The sequence below is a fragment of the Mya arenaria genome, chromosome 16 (genome assembly GCF_026914265.1).
Source record: "Mya arenaria isolate MELC-2E11 chromosome 16, ASM2691426v1".
NCBI classification, from domain to species: Eukaryota; Metazoa; Mollusca; class Bivalvia; order Myida; family Myidae; genus Mya; species Mya arenaria.
Genome location: NC_069137.1, coordinates 52,308,246 through 52,328,365, shown reverse-complemented (window position 1 = coordinate 52,328,365; position 20,120 = coordinate 52,308,246). Strand labels below are relative to the sequence as shown.

General features: G+C 34.5%; 1 protein-coding gene and 1 long non-coding RNA gene across 2 annotated transcripts in view; both read right to left on the bottom strand.

The window, feature by feature from the left end:
- Positions 1-4,007: 4,007 nt before the first annotated feature.
- Positions 4,008-20,120, bottom strand: part of LOC128221034 (cilia- and flagella-associated protein 58-like) — a 67,268-nt gene continuing 51,155 nt past the window's right edge. Inside the window, exons 6-12 of the mRNA XM_052929437.1 lie at positions 14,190-14,285; positions 13,749-13,790; positions 13,337-13,378; positions 13,005-13,061; positions 11,781-11,822; positions 11,308-11,349; positions 4,008-4,812 (exon numbers count right to left, since the gene is read on the bottom strand). Of these exons, the coding sequence (XP_052785397.1) occupies positions 4,380-4,812; positions 11,308-11,349; positions 11,781-11,822; positions 13,005-13,061; positions 13,337-13,378; positions 13,749-13,790; positions 14,190-14,285 (754 nt within the window). The 3' untranslated portion in view covers positions 4,008-4,379. The remainder of the gene's footprint in view (positions 4,813-11,307; positions 11,350-11,780; positions 11,823-13,004; positions 13,062-13,336; positions 13,379-13,748; positions 13,791-14,189; positions 14,286-20,120) is intronic.
- On the bottom strand, positions 17,078-18,976 carry LOC128221035 (uncharacterized). The gene is made up of 4 exons (XR_008258874.1): positions 18,624-18,976; positions 18,047-18,154; positions 17,530-17,592; positions 17,078-17,367 (listed from the first exon to the last, which is right to left on the bottom strand). It is a non-coding gene; the product is annotated as an uncharacterized LOC128221035 (long non-coding RNA).

Here is a 20,120-nt window from a genome sequence, read left to right as displayed (position 1 = left end):
ATTTAAATCCTCATTGTTTCTTCGCGTTTTGTCGTCTGCTTAAGACCAATACTATTTACTAATGCTTCTTCTGTGCTGTCTTAAACCAGCGCTTGTGCAATCTAAAGCATGTACAATATTCACGTTATCTCTTTGACGAATAATTTCGAATCGTTTCAATTTATATAACCGTTGTACGGTGTAGGGTTAATTTTTATACAGTGTATCCATATGGTAAATATAACATACTTGTTTACAGAGTTAAGATACATGAAAACTGACAAACATGTTCGATACTTTAGTGTTATAAGCAATAAAATACACTTAATATTCAATTTTGCAACTGTAAATAAAACATCGATTCAACTAATTAAATATTACATAGAGCTAAATCCGCATCATTGTAACTTGTGTCAGTCTATTTACTATTACTTAGTGCAATATCTGACCTTATACCTGACCCTTATGAAGGTCATATAGTAATGTAGTTAATATACTATGAGCTATAACAAAACTGGTCGTGGTTCGTTCTATGTCCGAGTGAGCACAAGAAAAATAACTCTTCAATCATTCTATACGAATAGTCGAGTCATAGTTGGTTTAACACACTAAAAAATAATATAAAAAAAAACAGTGAGTAAAAATAACATTAGTTATTATATGATATGTTTGAGAACAGGTGTATCTCATACAATATTTAAGTACTTAGTGGCCCTTATTAACCCACGACTAATGAGATAAATAACATGCCATACAAACATACTACAGTAATGGTAACAACACCAAAACATACATGACATCAACAGCTAAATAATATACACTTACCAGTTTATGGAACTGAGTGTTCTCACTGGTATATTCTCGACTCTCAACCCTGGTGTTTCTATACCGGTTACTATCGTAACGATTGCAAACAATTATGAAAAACAGAGACACACATGCAAATGGTTTCTAAATTGGTACTGATAAATTGAAATACTGAGAAATAATTGAATTAACAAACTTTCTAAAAATATAAAATAATACCACAATTTAAATTTGAAAATTTAAAAGAAACAGACGTCATACACTGGAAAATTCTCAGCCAGTCAAAAACGGTGTAAAAGATAACATGAATTAAAAAAAAGCACTGAATGTTTATTTATGTAAGGACGCCGTATTCAACCCTATATGTTGTTTGAGGAATTCATCATAAAAAAACAAGAAGGCTTGTACTCGTCAAAGTATTGCCGTAATACCCAAGGTTTAAATATATTCCAAGCAATGCATTGAGTCTATCTGCCCAACTAAGTCCTGAAAACATTTAAGTTTTACGAATTTTCTTTAAAACATCACCATAAAAATCAGGAAAAACAATAATTTTAGCAATCAGCAATTTAACTACGATTGTACTTTGATATAATATTATAATAAATGATATCTAAAATTCTGTTATATCATTACTTTACTGAAAAGAGCTGGAATTGTTGTCATATGTACAAATTCCAGCGAATCTTATCAACTGTGCAATAAAACACCAGATGATGGTGAACTAGGAACATCTACATCTAAAAAAGGTTGATTATTCTTTTTTAAATTAAAATCACCATGATTTACATTTAGAATAATATTAAATTTATATTCCCTAACTTCAAGTTGCAGATCTAAATAGCATGCTTTTAAATTGAATGTATTAAATTTATTAAGTTGCAATTGTGAAGGGTATATCAAGTTCCTATTATCTATAAACACCGGATTATCCAAACTTAGAATATCGTCAATATATCTAAAAGTGTTCTTTTTCAAAAAGGGCAAGATCTCTAGACTAAGATATTTTCAACGTGGCAATCTTCCATTCGTTGGTACTTGCATCGATTCCTTTCGTTGTAACGCCAGTGACTTCAGGAGTTTCATTGTTTGATGCCATCTTTAAGTTAACGAATGTTTGCTAACACTCAATTATAAAACTGCAATTAAATGATGAGGTATGTTTTCGCCTTCAAAAAACGATATCTTGACATTAAATGTTTACTCGCCACTCATGTTTGTATGATCACAGACTGCAGTATTTATCAATTTTTATCTCTGATAGATTTGTTTACTTTACAACCGGCTGTACATATTGGTAAATTTGATGACAAATGTCAGTGTAAAAATCTTTTACATATACATACAGATGACAGAAAACGTATTAATAATTATGTGCTTTTAGAACCCTTCATACGAATCGGCTTGGTGATATGGTGCAAAGACTCTTTCTAGTAACCTTGCACAAGTCGCTTACTTCGAGATACAACTGCGAGTTTGTTCGACCTCTGACGAATTTAAATTGTATTAACCGTAAACCTATCCCATGACTGATCAAATGTCAACTTTGATCAGGTGTCAATGATTGTTGACCACAATTTAATATAGAAATGATGTCAGTGTGAATTTTCGACGAGGAGTTATGACCCATGGTGTCTACAGTCAACGTGTTTAAAAAATTTCTTTACACCGGCGCCTGCTGTATATATTTCAACGAGGAGTTATGTCCCATGGTGTCTACTGTCAACATGTTTAAAAATTATCTTTACACCGGCGCCTGCTGTATATATTTCAACGAGGAGTTATGTCCCATGGTGTCTACTGTCAACGTGTTTAAATTTTATCTTCACTCCGGCGCCTGCTGTATATATTTCAACGAGGAGTTATTTCCCATGGTTTCTACTGTCAACATGTTTAAAGATTATCTTTACACCGGCGCCTGCTGTATATATTTCCACAAAGAGTTATGACCCATGGTGTCTACTGTCAACGTGTTTAAAGTTTATTATTACACCGGCGCCTGCTGTATATATTTCAACGAAATTAAATTCAATATAATACTGTTATTGTTGTTTGCTCGACATTATATTTCTCGCATGGATAATGGTTATAGTATTGGAACCTGCATATGTCAATAATTACGTGTTATATGGCTTTAGTTTGCACCCTTACTTACAAATACAATACACGGATTGGTTGGTGATAACGATACATTGTATTAATATTAAAAACAAATGTTTCAAAATAGTAGTTTTTTTAAGCGATCAACTGTTCGATTAAATTAAGTATGCCTTTCATTTCACGAGAATATTGGTCAATTATTCACAACGTTGTCATATTTGTTAACTCCATATTTTTATCGTTAAAATCCTCATTGCGCTTGACCCTTAATGGACAAATTCTTGATAATAACAAAAGTTGAGACAACTATTTAGCTGTGATATGAGTAGCTTTGGAGTAGTTTTCAAAATGTCTTATAACTGATCTAACAACGATGTTGCAACTCGGATTTAGTAGTTTTGATAACGGACTTCAACAGCTAATGAGGTCAATTCTTATCTATTAGTTATTTAATATAGATTTTGACGAGTACACAGTTTGGACAATTATATTGCATAAACCTCTAGGGCAATCAAAATTAAAATATATTTCATATTGTACCGACATATGTTCAACTAACATCAGTATCATTAAACCATCGAAACGAAAATATTGGTGATAACAAAACCTTTATCGTAACGCAATATCTAGAGCTCCTGTCGATTCGGCTTTCATTCGGAACCCTTTAACGCGTTTCGGTCTTTATCCTTGGTTTTACATGGGACCTGTGAGTATAACAACACGGAAAAACACAGGATGTTTGTAAGCGGGTGCGTCTTGAAGGTGAAATATATCAATTATATCACAATTTTGGTGAACCCTTTTCAAATCATTGTGTGCTAATGTTACAGTTAGAAAGCGAAACATGGTCACAATAGGATCCTGAAGAAAACCCCCTATCTAGTTTTCATGAAAATCGGGATTTTTTTTACTTCAGTAACATAAGTAACATGAACGTGATGTAGCAAGGGTGTATCATCCTGTAATATGCACTGGAGATCCAATTTGTTGAGGTTTTCGCAGTCGTTACGCACCCAAACAAAATTAAAAATTGGTTCCAATAAAGAGTATGTAAACAATTTCTACCCATACACAAACTCAAAATCAAACATGATTTATTGAATTAACAAAATAACTCAAAATTTGCAGTTTAATACATTTACTATCGAAAGCGTTAATACGATACTGTTACACAATTAATGCATTACTGTACTAGCTAACATGAAACAGTCCGGTGGATTCCCTCAGCATACGTTATTCAGCTATAATCATTTTAAAAAATCTGCATCGTTTTGACACTTACTATGCTTATTATATATTGTTACTGTTTTGACATATCATAGGTGTTCTGTAATGTACAAGTTACATACGGGCAACACATATACTTTCATTAATTCATTCGAAATACTCATTCGTTTTCAATAAAACTGTATTTCCTTTTATTGCAAGCGTTTAATCAGTTTGTGTAAATCTTTGTTTATTTACCAAATTCTTTGAGCCACTTACTTTCGCTCTTAAACAGTTGTCAATGAAAACTGCTGCTTTGCATACTCGTTCGCAGCCCATGCAATAATGACGTTTTGATTAGTATATTCCACATCATTGAAATCTGCAAATTCATTCTCAAAAACCATGGATCCTTTGGTAAGAGCAGTTGCTACCATCCTATAATCCCCACTTAATAGTTCATGGTTTATATCAATGGTGTTGTACCATTCATCGATAGCGTCCACATTAAGACCGAATAAAGGAATACTCGAGTTTGGGATTTTCTGTAGGTGCTTAATATCCTCCTTCAGAGAATTCACAATTGTTGGAAACATAGTATTATGTGGAGGATGGATACTTATATACGTCCCGTTAGGCGTTTCAAGCGAGACATGTAAGTCTTCCCACCAATGTAAGCGACAGTATTCGTCCTGTTTATTGGCCGTTCCTTCCATATATCTGAAATACATTAATTGAAATATACAAAATAAAGGCCGATAATTACGAGATATAAAGAATATGCAGATACTTTAAATCCTGAATATTAGGAACACTACATCGCCAGATAAAAAAGTGCTAAAGCTTATTATTAACAATTGGTTTGTTTATTGAAATAGTATCGAAATTGCCTCAAGGTACAATGTGTAGGATCACGCATCGAAACAAACGTCTTTATGTTTATACTTTTGGCTATTGAACTTGTTTATGCAGTTTTTCATATAAAAATGTACAAAGGTTATATCATCATCAGAAGTTCAAATAAGATTAACTTTGTTCTTACCTATTGCAATTTTGATATAAAATACATTCCCAATAGAAAATAAATTAGCGGTATTGAAAATTGAACTTCATTAGTGACGGCTTCAATATTCCAATTTTGTCAATATAAGTATAAACATGTCACTTATTCAATACACAAAATACTAAAACAATATGATACTAATGTATTGCACAACAACGAATGAAATATACCCTACAAAATGACATAGAGCGGTCATATAGGTCGGAAACTAGCGCAATAAGCTAATATGTCTGGTTATCATATACCCGACTTTGAATAAAGAGTATTGCTTCAGGTATTTGGTCACTTGATCAAGAAACACATTCAAAACAATATTTGTATGCAAAACTGCATAAAACAAGCTCAGTAGCCAAAAGTTTAAACATAAACTCCGTTTAATGGGACAGGGTAAACGCCAGAGGCATTTAACACAACACATATAAATCACAAACAAGAAACCTGAAACAACAGCAAAAAACAACACAGACAACACGATTCATATATATTATTGACCATGCCAAGGCGGTACCTAACAATCCTTTATAAACACACGTATGTAATAACACGTGTTGCCAGAGAAAATAGACCCGGGTGTAATAACTCGTGGTGTAATAACACGTATTGCCAGAGACAATAAACCCGGGTGTAATAACACGTGTTGTTAAAGACAATTAACGCAGGTGTAATAACTCGTGGTGTAATAACACGTATTGCCAGAGACAATAAACCCGGGTGTAATAACACGTGTTGTCAGAGACAATAAACCCGGGTGTAATAACACGTGTTGTCAGAGACATTAAACCCGGGTGTAATAACACGTGTTGTCAGAGACATTAAACCCGGGTGTAATAACACGTGTTGCCAGAGACAATAAACCCGGGTGTACTAACACGTGTTGTCAGAGACAATAAACCCGGGTGTAATAACACGTGTTGTCAGAGACAATAAACCCGGGTGTAATAACACGTGTTGTAAGAGACATTAAACCCGGGTGTAATAACATGTGTTGTAAGAGACAATAAACCAGGGTGAAATAACACGTGTTGTCAGAGACAATAAACCCGGGTGTAATAACACGTGTTGCCAGAGACAATAAACCCGGGTGTAATAACACGTGTTGGAAGAGACATTAAACCCGGGTGTAATAACACGTGTTGCCAGAGAAAATAAACCCGGATGTAATAACACGTGTTGCCAGAGACAATAAACCCGGGTGTAATAACACGTGTTGTCAGAGACAATAAACCCGGGTGTAATAACAAGTGTTGTCAGAGACATTAAACCCGGGTGTAATAACATGTGTTGTAAGAGACAATAAACCCGGGTGTAATAACACGTGTTGTCAGAGACAATAAACCAGGGTGTAATAACACGTGTTGCCAGAGACAATAAACCCGGGTGTAATAACACGTGTTGTAAGAGACGGTTTAATACCCGGGTGTAATAACACGTGTTGCCAGAGAAAATAAACCCGGGTGTAATAACACGTGTTGTCAGAGACAATAAACCCGTGTGTAATAACACGTATTATAAGAGACATTAAACCCGGGTATAATAACACGTATTGCCAGAGACAATAAACCCGGATGTAATAACATGTGTTGCCAGAGACAATAAACCCGGGTGTAATAACACGTGTTGTAAGAGACATTAAAGCCGGGTGTAATAACACGTGTTGCCAGAGAAAATAAACCCGGATGTAATAACACGTGTTGCCAGAGACAATACACCCGGTTGTAATAACACGTGTTGTCAGAGACAATAAACCCGGGTGTAATAACATGTGTTGTCAGAGACAATAAACCCGGGTGTAATAACACGTGTTGCCAGAGACAATAAACCCGGGTGTAATAACACGTGTTGCCAGAGACAATAAACCCGGGTGTAATAACACGTGTTGTCAGAGACAATAAACCCGGGTGTAATAACATGTGTTGTCAGAGACAATAAATCCGGGTGTAATAACACGTGTTGTCAGAGACAATAAACCCGGGTGTAATAACATGTGTTGTCAGAGACAATAAACCCGGGTGTAATAACACTTTTGTAAGAGACATTAAACCCGGGTGTAATAACACGTGTTGTCAGAGACAATAAACCCGGGTGTAATAACATGTGTTGTCAGAGACAATAAACCCGGGTGTAAAAACACGTGTTGTCAGAGACAATAAACCCGGGTGTAATAACACGTGTTGTAAGAGACATTAAACCCGGGTGTAAAAACACGTGTTGCCAGAGACAATAAACCCGGGTGTAATAACACGTGTTGCCAGAGACAATAAACCCGGGTGTAATAACACGTGTTGTCAGAGACAATAAACCCGGGTGTAATAACATGTGTTGTCAGAGACAATAAATCCGGGTGTAATAACACGTGTTGTCAGAGACAATAAACCCGGGTGTAATAACATGTGTTGTCAGAGACAATAAACCCGGGTGTAATAACACTTTTGTAAGAGACATTAAACCCGGGTGTAATAACACGTGTTGTCAGAGACAATAAACCCGGGTGTAATAACATGTGTTGTCAGAGACAATAAACCCGGGTGTAAAAACACGTGTTGTCAGAGACAATAAACCCGGGTGTAATAACACGTGTTGTAAGAGACATTAAACCCGGGTGTAAAAACACGTGTTGCCAGAGACAATAAACCCGGGTGTAATAACATGTGTTGTCAGAGACAATAAACCCGGGTGTAATAACACGTGTTGTCCGAGACAATAAACCCGGGTGTAATAACACGTGTTGTCAGAGACAATAAACCCGGGTGTAATAACACGTGTTGTCAGAGACAATAAACCCGGGTGTAAAAACACGTGTTGCCAGAGACAATAAACCCGGGTGTAATAACATGTGTATCAGAGACAATAAACCCTGGTGTAATAACACGTTTTGCCAGAGACATTAAACCCAGATGTAATAACACGTATTGCCAGAGACATTAACTCCGGGTGTAATAACACGTGGTGTAATAACACGTGTTGTCAAAGACAATAAACCCGGGTGTAATAACAAGTGTTTTCAGAGACAATAAACCCGGGTGCAATAACACGTGTTGCCAGAGATAATAAACCCGGGTGTAATAACACATGTTTTCAGAGAAAATAAACCCGTGTGTAATAACACGTGTTGCCAGAGACAATAAACCTGGGTGTAATTACACGTGTTGTCAGAGACAATAAACCCGGGTGTAATAACACGTATTGCCAGAGACATTAAACCCGGGTGTAATAACACGTGTTTTCAGAGACAATAAACCCTGGTGTAATAACTCGTGTTGCCAGAGACAATAAACCTGGGTGTAATATCACGTGTTGCCAGAGACAATAAACCAGGGTGTAATAACACGTGTTGCCAGAGACAATAATCCCGGGTGTAATAACACGTGGTGTAATAACACGTGTTGCCAGAGATAATAAACCCGGGTGAAATAACATGTGTTGTCAGAGACAATAAACCCGGGTTCATTAACACGTGTTGCCAGAGACAATAAACCCGGGTGTAATAACACGTATTGCCAGAAACAATAAACCCGGGTGTAATAACACGTGTTGTCAGAGACATTTAACCCGGATGTTATAACACGTGTTGCCTGAGACAATAATTCCTGGTGTAATAACACGTGTTGCCAGAGACAATAAACCCGGGTGTAATAACACGTGTTGCCTGAGACAATAATCCCGGGTGTAATAAGACGTGTTGTCAGATACAGTAATCCCGGATGTAATAACACGTGTTGCCAGAGATAATAAACCCGGGTGTAATAACACATGTTTTCAGAGAAAATAAACCCGTGTGTAATAACACGTGTTGCCAGAGACAATAAACCTGGGTGTAATAACACGTGTTGTCAGAGACAATAAACCCGGGTGTAATAACACGTCGTGTAATAACACGTATTGCCAGAGACATTAAACCCGGGTGTAATAACACGTGTTGTCAGAGACAATGAACCCGGGTGTAATAACTCGTGTTGCCAGAGACAATAAACCCGGGTGTAATATCACGTGTTGCCAGAGACAATAAACCCGGGTGTAATAACACGTGTTGCCAGAGACAATAAACCCGGGTGTAATATCACGTGTTGCCAGAGACAATAAACCCGGGTGTAATAACACGTGTTGCCAGAGACAATAATCCTGGGTGTAATAACACGTGGTGTAATAACACGTGTTGCCAGAGATAATAAACCCGGGTGAAATAACATGTGTTGTCAGAGACAATAAACCCGGGTTCAAGAACACGTGTTGCCAGATACAATAAACCCGGGTGTAATAACACGTATTGCCAGAAACAATAAACCCGGGTGTAATAACACGTGTTGTCAGAGACGTTTAACCCGGATGTAATAACACGTGTTGCCAGAGACAATAATCCAGGGTGTAATAACACGTGTTGTCAGAGACAATAAACCCGGATGTAATAACACGTGCTGTCAGAGACAATAAACCCGGGTGTAATAACACGTGTTGCCAGAGACAATAAACCCGGGTGAAATAACACTTGGTGTAATAACACGTATTGTCAGAAACAATAAACCCGGGTGTAATAAAACGTGTTGTCAGAGACAATAAACCCGGGTGTAATAACTCGTGTTGTCAGAGACAATACACACATGTGTTATAACACGTGCTGTGGATGTATGATATCAAGTCAGCGAGAATTGATATCCCATACATACTTACGATATCACCAACTTTGCTATGATAAAATAATATTCACAAGTAATGTCTCTAAGAAAATGGAATCTAACTTCAATCTTTAGAAATGTGCGTAGTATTCATAATTTTCAATTTGAAACATAACCTCTACTACGAGGATGTTTGGAATAGTGATAAAAAAGTAGAAGAATATGTAGTTGTAATAGTTTTAGTAATATTAATGGTAGAAGCAACAGCAACAACAGAAATAGCAGTAGCAGTGGTAGATGTAGCAGAAGCTACAGATGTATTCAAATGCTTCAAAATCAGCAAACCTTTTAATTTATTTGACCAGGACTCAAGTTTATGGTGCCGAGCGGTTCAATGGTTTGTTCATTCATCCATGTATTATATATCATATTGACATATGTTTTGGCTTAGCTTAGGTCACATTTAAAATAAATAGTTTAAATTGATTTTGCTGGGTGGCTCCGCACATCGCTATAATTAAAAACGGTTATAAGCAAATTATAAAACCGGTGCCAACAAGGACGATATAATTATTACAACGTAAAGGGACAAACTTAAATACTCAAAACAGGAAAGAATATTATTTGATGTTCAAACAGAGTTATTCAATTTGTACATTTGTTAACATGACACAGTCCTTTGTATTACGCAGCTTACTTTCATTAAGTGATTTTTTTTTATTTAATGACTTGTATGACGTTTTGCCGCAAAGTTTTAACGTCATTTTTAAAAAAGTGAATAAAGTGATAATTAAAACACAAACTGTTTGAAATTCATTTTCTGTATTTGAATAAGCGTCCAGAGCCAACTGAGTCACATAAGATATTATTAGAAAATATAAACAAAACATTAGGAACAATTGATAATAAAGTCAATCATATACAATAAAGTACCAAATGTATATACATATAGGTTGTGGAAGTTACTATAACAAATAATAAGCATTGTTTCATTGCTGTTGGAAAACATTAAGGCAATTGATTGCGAGATATAAGAAATATGTAGGTACTTTTAATCCTGTCTGTTTGATATACCGTATCGTCGGATACAAATTGACAAGTTTATGAATTTCAGTTGCAATGCATTTGTTGTGATAAGAACATCCTGTTTATCGAACTTATATTTAAAGTATGATTTAATAGGTAAGTGTGTCTGTTCTTGTTTGTTTAAATGTTATATGTGCAATGTATCCTTTCACCAGTTTGCGTAATCTTGTGGTTTTCAAGTCAGATTTTGAGCCGCTGTCGCTAACCCGTAGTCAGTTGTAAATGCTTTTCCCTTCCCTGCATAAACCATTGCAGTCCAATGTACTTTGGAGAATTTATCTTCCAAGTGAGTGAGCATTTTAAAGTAATTCTCAGGTTTATTGAAATGATCATTACTGCAGACATGCCGCTTTATCGAAACGAATCACAGACTGGGTAAAACCCACATGTTGTAACAAAGTACGATTCTGCAATGTGAACGATAAAATAAGGAGACGTAAAACATAAAAGAATCACCTCAAATTCTCCTCCTTCAACCGTTCAATGGTTACTCCCTGACTGAAACAGTTGCATTTAAAACATGTTATTATAAAAATCTTAAAGTTGAATTTATTAAAATGGCCTAAACACCTTATGTTGAGCCAAACAGCATTGCAAATGTTCATAGTGAAATTGTGTATATTGATATTGAAAGTATAGTGTTTTTATGTGTTCTAGTAAACTTTATTCACACAATTACATACATTGGCTGCTAACTCTTGTTAACTGTAATTCTAAATGGGTTGTTACAGTAGTAAACTGTCATATTCTGCAACGGATAGTCCCGTTTAGTTTCGGATGCAATTTCAATGTGTTGTTTTGTCGCATATTCGAAATATGGTGTGTTTAATATGATTATGTCCTAACTGAAGACTGGCAGTGTTTATAACAATATAAGATACTGAAGAGTGAATGATAAATAAAGGAGGCGGAACACATAAAAGAATAACCTCCAATTTTCTTTCTTCAGCTGTTGAATGGTTACTTCCTGTCTGAAACAGTCGCATTTAAAACATGTTATTACATAATATAATAGTTGAATTCATCCGCCTGGCCAAAAAACCTTATGTTGAATCAAAAAGCATTGCCATATTTGCTACTTTTTTGGGAGTTTTGCTTTTATTCATCATGCCTTCATTTGGAATGATGCTGTTTTTTATCTTCATGATCCTAATTGTTCAAATGGATACAAATAATGTAATCAATTGAACCATGTATTATTCTTTTCAATTCAAATGCTTTGTCATTTGGCAATTTGTTGAATATTAATTTGTTTTGAATGGCATTAGCTATGGAAAATAATGAATGATTGGAAATTGAAATAGCAAACAGCTTTTAGGATTTAGACAACAATAATTTATTTCTTTCAATATTCACTCTTTTACCTCGGCGTGTGTAGGTTTGATTGAATAACCAGACGATAAAGCAATAGGTTTTCCTGGAGGACAAAGCAATATGCGTGTTTAGTACAGATGGCATGGTTAGATAATATTCGCTATTTTACAGTGTACAGAATACATGATAATCGGAAGATAATTCAATTGGCGCTTCTATGGGAGAGAGGCGTTATCAGAAGATAAGGCATTATGTTCGTGTAGTCAAAACGAGATGATGAAAAGAGGATGTTGGTATCTGCTCTTTGTGTATTAAACCAGTTATAATTAATGCTTTTCATGTTATTCAATTCGAGTATGGCTCTAATAAGGTTTTGATGTTGTTTTATTATTATTTACAAATGTTGGTACAAGTGTGACGTCGGTGATCTTAATAAAGACGCCTTTTGTGACGTTGTGTGTGGCTCGGTTAGTGTATGATAACTGTTTAAATAAAATCAATGCGGAATATAAAATCTAATTTGACCTCATCATCTTGTAGATATAAGAGATGCCTGTCACTCATAATCCCCGTATGCGCCACTTTGTCTTAACGATTTGCTGTACGGCGTCCATTTGGTTTTTAATGGTATGGCTGGTATATAATAATATGTCAGACGATTTATATTGTACGTTATGGTAACGAAAACAATAGTGGTTATCTACTGGCCCAAACACACTTAAGTCTTAAACTGGTCAATTGTTCAAAGAAACATGTTCGCAAGTTTTTTTGCGCAAGTTATGCTTTCATAACACTGTTGACTCTGACCTCAAAATGATTAAAAAAGAATAACATTATACCTATTATATCTCTGCACTTGTACTTTTAATTCTTCATCCAGGTCTTCTTTCAGGTTACTAAAAGTATTTAAGTATAACAATATAGATTACACTTTTTACGTTTTCAACATTAACATTTTATGTTTTACAAAATTCGTCCTGACGTGTTGTTATAAAAACAACAATTTCGTGACGGTTTTTACAAAAATACACATAGTAAAATGGGTACTTTTCATTGCCTTTTAAAATCGGGGAAATTACACTTAAATTCATCACTCTAAATTTGTTATGCTTAATTGCCCTTTAATCAACATAGCAAAACATAGCAAATAAGTTAATACATATTGGCTTACCTTAACTCTAGTTTGGATTCCTTTAAAGCCCTTTCTTTTAATCTAGGGATACAGTTCATAGTATATAGTTTAATGTTAGATACTCATTCATTGGTGTGTCTTTATCCCAATAACTATGTCCGTAAATAATTGGTATTTCGTAATCGAATACAAAACCGGTATATTTTAATGTTGTATTGATAATTTTTATGGTGTGAAAAGACAGTTTGTTTATGTAAACTTGAGTATTTGATGTTCATGTATTAAACTACCATGTAAATGCACAGGGAACCAAAGTTTTTTTTACAATAATAAACAGAGTGTAAACAGTACTAACACATTCATCACTATTATTTTGTAAATTAAATGTATTATGGCCCTTCATTAAGCATATCGAAAACGCAATAAGTAACGTGATACATTATTGGTTTACCTTAATTCTTCTTCGGATTCCCTTAAAGCTTTGTCCTTGCATCTAAGGATAAAATGCATATCACTCATTTAAAAAGGAAACACCAACATATTACTGTTTGTATATGATTTTTGTGTTTATGCACGATGACGACGACCAGAAGGAGTTTTTCGATTTCAACATTACAAATGAGTAAATATATTTTAGAAAAAAAACACTTCTAACTAGTCACGTGATATATGCATCGGACCGACTGACATGATCATGCAATATGTGTCAGACACATCAGTTTCATTCAAGCGACAAAATACTATTTCTGCTAAATTGTTGTAAATATACAAAACGGTAAAACGTTGAAGTTCTTTTTCAAAATGACCTTGATATAAATATTTATGAAATTGATTTCATATGAGAAACCTTGTATAAATGTTTAGCAATATCGTGTACATATTTAATACTTACTCAATTTGATTTTGCAAAGCTTCTAACTCCTCTCGTTTTCTTCTCAATTCGTTTGCCTTTGCTGCTAGAGTGTCATAAAAATTATTGCCACTTTTCCTGAAAAGACAGTACCAATGAGTCATTATATGTGACCAGTCACGGAATCTGTGGCCCAAAACGAGATATGAATAATTCATATTCTTAAGAATGAAAATACTAAAGAATTTGTTTTAAAAATCCTATTTTTAACGAAATTATGGCAACAACTAGAAGGGCACTTGTTTAAGAAACAGCTGGAAATTTCAAGAATTTATTGAAACATTTGTATTCAAAGATGCAATAAATATGTGTCACTCAAATATGCCCATTTCCCCCATTAAAACAACAACAACATATTTTCAAATCCATTCTCAATATAAATGGAAAGAAATTGTTACCATGGCAACCATTATTGAAACAAGAGCCGTCGTAAGACAGCGCGCTCGACTATGCCGCTTTGAAGTAGAATACAATAACGATGTAATAATACCAAGTTTGGTCTCTTTATATCAAATCTAACTAAAATTATTCGATACATAAGGTGACTTTGATGCTGCCCTCCCACCAGCCCACCCAAACAATGACGCAAGTCATTCAAATAACTTGGTTTTTCCATTATGAAAATGTGGTTTAGAATATACAAATATGCCTTATAAAGGAAATCAAAAGTAAAATAAATAAAAAATAAAAATATCAAGGGCCATGATTTGTATTTAGGCTTAAAACGGTGTTATGTTTCTTGTTGTAAGATGGTCGTAAATAATTTTGAATTTTATTAAGTGCATTTAATGAACGGTATAGAAGTGTTTTTATTTAAATCCCAACTTGCCCTTAACTTTTACTTGCCTAAAACTTTAACCTAAGTCAATCATGTTATTGTATTAAGGACATGGAGTTATGTAACCTCATTGGGTGATGTTCCTGAAAAAATGTGTGGAGTATTAAGTCAATTGAATAAAGGGTATAGAAGTCATTAAACAATATCCCAACCTGCCCTAAAACTTTAACCTAAGTTCCATGGTCAAATAGGGGCCATATTTGTATAAAAGATAATATGGAGTTATCTAACCTCATTATGTGATGGCTCTGAACATCTGTGTGGAGTAATAAGTCAATTGAATGAATGGTATTGGAGTTTTAAGTGAAAATCCCAACTTGCCCTAAAACTTTAACCTGCTCTTAAACGTTAACCTAAGTCAATCAGGGGCCATAACTTGTATTTATAATAAGTTATGTTACCTCATTGTGTGATTGTCCTGAACAACTGTGTGAAGTATAAAGTCAATTAAACAAAGGATATATAATGTATTAATAAATATTCCAACTTGCCCTAAAACTTAAACCTAAGTTCCATAGTCAATCAGGGGCCATAATATGTGTAAAGAATAATATGGAGTTATCTAACCTAAATCATGCGATGGCCCTGAACAACTGCGTGAAGTATTAAGTCAATTGAATGAAGGGTATTGGACTTATAAGTGAAAATTCCAACTTGCCCTAAAACTTTAACCGGACGCCGACGACGACACTGGTGCGAGTAGTATAGCCACCTATTCTTCGAATAGTCGAGCTAAAAAGGCATGTTGAGGTTTAATTTCCGTTTAAATATACAATATATATCATCTGAAGCATTCAAAAAAAAATTCATAAGTAAATTGATATCCTCAAACCTTCCTGTTCCTGTACCTGGTGTATGTATTTGACATTCAAAAATATGTCCGAATAAACGAAACATATTGAGCCATGTTCAAATAATCACAATTTATTGGCATTAGGGCTTAACTTTTAACTAATACAAACCGATGTATGTCTAGAATTTGAAGTATGTTACAACTGTAATTAACTATAATTTAACTTATTTGAGTGTTTTAATCTTGGTTTCCATGGCAACAGGTCACAGACATACTTAAAATCACACAAACTTCACCAATTTAACTCAAATTTGACGTTTGTATTGTTTTTCATTGCTCATAAAACTGAAATGGTGGTAAATATACTTCTAATTTAATGAACATAACAATACTGCAAAATGTTCACTATTGTATAATAAGAATAAAATGGGCACATTTACAAGTAGTTATAGGCTTTAACAGCCAGATATTTTAAGTTTGTATGAATAATAATCATATAGTGATTTCCATTATGGAAGAGGAGTTCTAGAAAACAAAAGACAGGGTGTAGCACCCTTCTTCCACTCATTTGCTAAAACCACAGTTAATCACTTGAACTCACTGATAGCTTAAGTGTACATAACACATATTTCTTTTGAATAAGTAATTGTCAAAAAAAACTATGACACTCGCTTTTTTTAGCTCAGTGACGGGATCATTCCCAAATCTTAGATGAAGTTTATAAAGATCACATATTACATGTATCATACTATTGACACTATACCACTGAACACAACAATAATTTGAAGTATTTGATAGGTAAAGGATGGTTGATTTTTATATTGGTTACCATGGCAACAAGCCACAACCATATTTACACTATCTTTATCAATATACAAATCAAATGTGACTCTAGTATAATATGTCTTTGTTATAAAAAATGAATTAAATGTAATGTTTCTTTACTGGTCTTGTATAATAACTGGGCACATTTAAAAAAACAATTATAAGATGCTTAGACTACAAAGCATTTAAGTACTTTCAATCATAATGCACTTTCAAGTGCGATTAGGCAACACAGTGCCTATAAAATTGTTACCGGTAGCTCACTGCTTATTCACCGATAGATGTTTAAGTTGAAAATGATTATACGGTTTAACCAGGTTTTAAAAAGGGAAATGGCTATAGAGAAATTGAAAGGGCGGTAAGATTTAAAATGTTACATTTAATCATGCTGTGAAGAAGAATTTTGACAAACAATGTTATAAATGTGTTCATCACATTTATTGGCACCAAGTGTTAAAATGTTTTATTTTTTATTTTATGGTCTTGGCACTGTAGGCTTTGAGCAGACGCTTCGGTTGAAGCAATATGGGGCAATCTGGTCGTAGAGGTACCAGCGCCTTTTGGCATCCAGTCCTTTCAGCTGGATTTGCTCTGGATAGTATCTGAGCAGGGCAATAGATGCAGGCTTGCCAACTTGAACCTCTATCTCATTGACCTTGCCATGTTCTCTCACAAACACACTGTAGGGCTTGTGGGCTGAAATCCTGCAAAACAATGTTAATATGTACAGTACCTGGTGTTTGAAACAAATTGCGCATATTGCAACATTAGTTTAAATATCAAAATAAAGCTCTGAAAAAATGGTAAAGTATAAAAAAATGCTTCATACACAGGCAGCGATACTGTCTACAATTATTCAGTTTTACCTGAAGTGATGGTATTTTTTCAGGTTCCTCCATTGTTTCAGCAGTGCACTGCCTCCATTTGGTCTAACATAAATAAACATGTCACAATTACTATGTTATAACAAATTTATTTAACACAATCTTGTTTAACATCATAAGGTATTATGTACAACTTCAGTGTTTAATTTAAGCACCAAACATCCATAAATTTATATACAACTTCCTTGTGGCAAAATTCCAATGGATGATAAAGAATTTGTTCATAATGAGCCTAGAACTGTTATAAAATGGCGGAGACGTTAAGATGAGCTATTTATCTTACGCGCAACTATGATAATTTCTGAACTGATGTCATTGAAAAATCTCTTGCATGCTGACGTTTTATTTGGAGGTGATAGCTGATCAAAGTTTCAATAAAGTGAAACATTTGTATTTTTTTTATTTCCCTTGCTTAAAATCTGGGTTACTTAAAGCAATATCAGTCTAACAATAGAAAAAAAGAGCACCAATTCTAAAGAAATTCATTTTTACAACTTACCTTCCACAGACCAAAATGCCAGTCCGGACTGAACTTTGTGTGCCCTTCTTACATCAAACTGAACTCTATGTTTTATGCAGGCCCTTCAGAACACGTCAGACACCGTAACTTAAACATAGAATTACATATAATTTAAAAGTTAATAAGAACATAAATAAGCCAAAACTAATTTATAAGATAAATAAATATTTTGAGATAACTGATTACAGGGTCCTGACAACTGGCAAAAACCTATAAATGTTATACTATTCATCCCCATAGGACAGTTCTTGGAAATGGTGGTGCAGCATAGATACAGTACTATTTGCCCCCTTGCCCACATCACAGCTATATTCTTCATCGATCAGATAAAATATCTGTGACCCCGAAAAGACAGAAACAGCTTAAAATATAACTGATATATTGATCCTGTACTTTTATGTTCAAGTAAGAACTTTCATTAGGTAATATAAAGGATTAATATGAACGCTCCTCTGTTCTTTTTAATGAATTTACAAAACATTAAAGTTTTGAATTTAACCTATACAAATTCAGAAAGAGTAATAAACATTAACCAATTCAATATTACAAAATTTACCTGAGGATTCACAGCACACCCTAAAGCAGCCGCACTTCCTGGCCGTTTTGAAGAATATTGGCTCCACTTGCTGTGCATAGTGTGGGTTAAGAACACTTGCTGGGCATAGTCGAAACTGTAATGGATTGAAGTTCCGTGTGCAGCAGGAGCTTGACCTGAAATTGTACATTTGAACATAAGATTTCCAAAATCTATCTACTTACTGACATGCGAATTGCACAAAGGTATTCATAGTGTATTTAAATATCTTTATTATGTTATACCTTTGAAACCCTGCAATTATGACCTTGATCTAAACATGCCAGCTGCAACTAGTTTAAGTATGAAAAGAATAATAATGGTAATGGGAATCTGTCTTTTCTTGATTATTTTCATTGTGTATCTTTTCTTTTCAAAGAAGAATTAGCCAGAGGTAATTAAAAACTTTCATGAAAGGGATATCTGTAACAAGGACAGTAACAGAAATGTATTGCAATATTTAATATATATAATAATATAGAAGAAAAAGAAGTTTGCATTGCATATCATGTTCATATCAGTCTCTCATCCCAGTTTGCTTATCATACTCTATTAATTGGATGATTTTATAATAGTTCATTTGATAATGTTATCAAATTTTGAAATAATTTGCTACAAACAAGTGGAAAGTCGGAAATAAAATTGGAGGATCTTTGACAATTCCATACATATACCTCCAATCTTATTTAGTTCTGGGAGGGTTTCAAAGTTTACTTTGGTAATATCACATTGCTGACGATGGTAGTCCCTCCCAGTTTTCACATGCTGAAGATGTTCATTTAACTTTTCTAAGTTAGACATTGTTTCCTCTTCCGTCAACTTTGCACTGTTTGCAATTGTATGTGTATATCTCTGGCATTGTGCACAGATGTCAGTTGATGGCTTCATAACATGTGTGTTTTGGCATTGCTGCAGCCATCGTAAATGTGCATCTTTAGCAGCTTCATTATACAAAACATGTATATCTGCATTTGTGTTGTCATATGGAACAATACCAAGTTCTTGAACTGCCTATAGCTCGAGTTACGCCCCGGCAGACTTACACCATTTTGTACACCATAGTTAAGCAGGAGTTTTCTAATATTTTGTACAACATACATCGTCAAAGCGTGCTTTGGCAATCTAAAGGAATTTCCAGGTGTTCTAGAGTCAAGGCCCTTATCTGATAAATGACGTGCTATTGCATCATTATTTTTCTGTGTAAGCCATGTGCATAGGCAATGGTATCCCTACAAACACTTTGGCCAAAAAAAATATAAACCAAGCCTTTGTTTACTTGATTCTAATGATGATTTATGAACAGAATGTATAAGCTGATGCTTATTTATTATATCAAGCTCATTGGTTGTTTTTTCAAGGCAGGAGTACCTATAGTCACCTAAGTGTTATGAGTTTATAATTTCACAACAGGGGCGGCCAAAAAGGCGATTTTAATTACATGGTTTTACTATTTGTCCTTAGATTCCAGTATTTTGTTCT